Source organism: Hydra vulgaris, chromosome 11 (assembly GCF_038396675.1).
Source record: "Hydra vulgaris chromosome 11, alternate assembly HydraT2T_AEP".
Lineage (NCBI taxonomy): Eukaryota > Metazoa > Cnidaria > Hydrozoa > Anthoathecata > Hydridae > Hydra > Hydra vulgaris.
In genome coordinates, this window is record NC_088930.1 from 31,846,292 (window position 1) to 31,850,057 (window position 3,766).

General features: G+C 30.1%; 1 protein-coding gene across 1 annotated transcript; it reads right to left on the reverse strand.

Moving 5' to 3' along the window:
- LOC136086970 (uncharacterized) lies at positions 1-597 on the reverse strand. Its single transcript, XM_065809472.1, has one exon. It carries the CDS (start codon positions 595-597, stop codon positions 1-3), a length of 597 nt encoding a protein of 198 aa, XP_065665544.1.
- Between the last annotated feature and the right edge of the window lie 3,169 nt (positions 598-3,766).

Genomic DNA, 3,766 nt, shown 5'->3' on the forward strand with positions numbered 1-3,766 from the left:
TTATTTTTTAGATGAAAAAACACCACCATCTGCAATTGATCTTAATTTTGCTCTGACGCCTTTCATATGCGACTGTAAAAAGTTTAAATCAAATTCTTGTAGTTTTAGTTTAATGCGATCAATCAAAACTTGCTCTGTTGAAGCTAGCCAATCTCCCTTGTAAACCTTCTGTGCCAAATGCTCCCAAAAATTTTCAATTGGTCGTGCTTGAGGCACATTTGGGGGATTAGATTCTTTATCAACGTAATAGACATATTGGTCCATCCAATTTAGAGAATCTTTAGAATAATGAGAACTTGCTAAATCTGGCCAAAATAAATAGTTAAAGTCTCCATGATACTTGTGAATAAATGGAAGAAGTCGTTTTTCTAAACATTTATTAATATAGATTGATGAATTGATTGCTACAGCCTTGGAAGTGCGAAACAATGGCTCGGACATACCACGGTCAGATATGGCTATCCACATTAATAATTTTTTTGGAAATTTCTCTTTTCCTATAAAACGAACACTTTCTGGGCATGTCTTTTTGTTGTTTGTGTAATCCAGAATTTCCAGGCATGTTGTCCCCTGCAAAACAAAAGTATTTTTCGTCATCGATAACTAGAAGCGATTTTGTGTTATAGAGTTGGTTAACTAGTTTCCTGCTTCTTTTCTTTGCCTTTATTTGTTGTTCTATAGTGTATTTTGGAGTCTTTTCACGTTTTCTATATTTAATATTCATTTTTTTTAACTGACGACCAATTGTCGATTGATTTACACCAAATGTAATGCTTATTTTTCTCTGACTGACCCCTTTTTGATTGTTGACAAGTCTCGTTAATTCGGCTTTCTATCAGAAAACGATTGAACAGTTTCAAGTCTTTTTAGGTTATCATATATTGTACTTCGAGCAAATCCTTAATGATTTACGATTATTTTTTTTTTATATTAGGTTTATTTACAAAAAAGATTTTTAGTCGCTTTCGAAAAGATTCTCGTTCAGCTGCATTTAACCTCATTTTAAATAATTGTGTTTTAAATAATAAAGTTTATATTTTATAGAACGTTTATGCCTACGCATAAAACCACAAAAACTAATTATTATGCTCAAATAATGAAATTAGGATTTGTCCGATAACTTCCGCATCACCCGTAACGAACTACAGAATAAATACAAATTAAGTTTATTATTTATTCAAAAATATTTAGCCACATATATTTATATCTATAGGGTTAATACATATAATTGTTCTAATAAAACATTTTTCTTACAATAGCATGGACTCAAAAAGAACTTATATGAGTGGAGCCAGAAAAAAGAAATTAAAAAAAGAAGCTGATGATAGATTACGTAAAAACAATAAAAAGATGTCTTTATTTTTTTCATCAGTAGAACAGAATTCTAGTGAAGAAGTTGCAGATAAAAATATCAATGTTGTTACTAGTACTTCTACAAGCAACCCAACAAGAAGAAATGTTATCTGTTTCAATTAACTTAGAACACAAGGAAATTTCGAAAGATCATAATGAATCTCGTTGTAAAAGTAATGCATGTATTTTCGCAAATCCTAACAATCTTACCACTGCAATGCAAGTTGAAAAAACAGATCCAGAACCGAATATATTTCAGGAATTAAATACATTAACAACAGATATGGGATATTTTAAAGGAAAATTTCTTGATGATAGCACAAAAAGATTTATTATTTCCTCTGAAAGATGCAAACCACTAGGGCCATTTAAAAAAGATCCTTCACAAAATTTTAAACATTTTTCCACAAATTATTATTATTGTGTAATAAATTTGGTCGAACACAGCGATTTTGGCTCTGTTATTCCAAAATTCTGGACTCAGCATATTGTGAACCATGTTGGTTATTTTCAAATAATAAAAATAACCAATGGCGTACGGGAGTTCGAGACTGGAAAGGGCTAAGTAAAAAAATAAAAAGTCATGCTAATAGCCTAAAACATATTAAAGCATGTCAAGTATACGATCATTGAAAACAAAACAGGGCACTTAATGAGGATACAGAGACAATAATTCGTCATAAAGCTTCATTTTGGAAGATGGTATTGGAAAGGTTATTTAACATCACTTTAATGTTAACAAAAAAACTCACTTGCATTTAGAGTTCATAAGTGTTGGCAGATGAAATTTACAATGGCAATTTTTTGTCTTATGTTTATTTGCTGTCAAAGTACGACGATACAATGAAACAAGTACTCAATAAGCCTAAAGGCACTATAAAATATCTTAGTCCAGCTATCCAAAATGAAGTGATTCAATGTTTAAGCCAAAATTTAGAAAAAACATTATTATTCGAAACAAATGAATCTGCCTTTTTTTCTATTATAGTTGACACAACTCAAGATGTATCTAGAAAAGAACAATTAAGTTTAATTTTTCGATACGTTCACATAATGCGCAAACAGGACACTCAACCTTGTCAATTAGAGATTAAAGAAACATTTTTGGGTTTTTATGAAATAAAGGATTATTCGGCAGTAGGTTTAACCAATCAATTGTTATTATTGCTTGAAAATAAAGGAATAGATTTAAAAAAGTGCCGTGGTCAAGGATATGACGGAGCTAATGTGATGAGCGGCATTTATAACGGAGTTCAAAAAAAATAATAATATTCAGCCATCTGCACAATATGTTCATTGTGCGAGTCACAATTTAAACGTGGTTATAAATGATGTTGTTTCTGGTTGTAGAGAAGTAGTCAATTTTTTTATAATTTAACAAGAAATTTACTCCTTTTTTGGCAACAGTATTAAAAGATGGGATTTGCTATCAAATTTTAGCGGGGAGTCGGAAGTAACATTAAAAAAATTAAACCCAACAAGATGGTCTTCAAGAATTAATTCTTTATTAGCTATAAAGTTACGCTTTTTAGATATAGTTAAAACTTTAACTGAAATTTCTTTAAAATATTCGAAAAGAGTAGAACAAACTGAAGCTCTAAAATTATGGGACAAAATATCAAACTTTGAATTTGTTTTTATTTTCGTCATTATGTATCACATATTAACGAATGTAAATTATGCTTCAAAAAACTTACAAAAAAAGTACATAGATCTACATAGAAGTACATAGAAGCGGCCACGTTATTTGGTACACTGAAATTCAAGTTAAAGATTTTAGATCAAATTATGATTTATTTAAATTAGAGGCTGTTACTATTTGCAGTAAGTGAAAAATAAAACCAACATTTAAGGTTAAGAGGCAATCCAAATATGCGAGACATTTTGATGATTTAAGTGGAAGTGATTTAAACGAATGCGCTGAAAAAAGATTTCAAATTAATGTTTTTTATAGGACCATAGATATTGTTAACGTGCAAATAAGTGATAGATTTACTGGAATGGAAAAACTTTCAAATCTTTTTAATTTTTTGCAACCTCGAAATTTAATAAAATTGTCTGAAGATGATCTAATTAAATCAGTTAAATTATTGCAACATAGTTACCCAGACGATTTGAAAAAAACATTTTCCAACCCATTTAATTAATGCAATCACTTTTGTTAAAAATGACATCACAGAAGCAACTACATTAAAAGATTTAGCTGACATACTGCTCATCAAATACAGTTTTATGGAGTGCGATTTTTCAGATGTAAACACAGCAATATTGCTATTGATGACAATACCTGTGACAGTTGCAAGTGCTGAAAGATCTTTCAGCAAATTAAAGATTATCAAATCGTATTTAAGAAATAGCATGTCTCAGGATGCGTCTCAATTGTCCAATTTTGGCAATAGAGAACGAAAAAGCA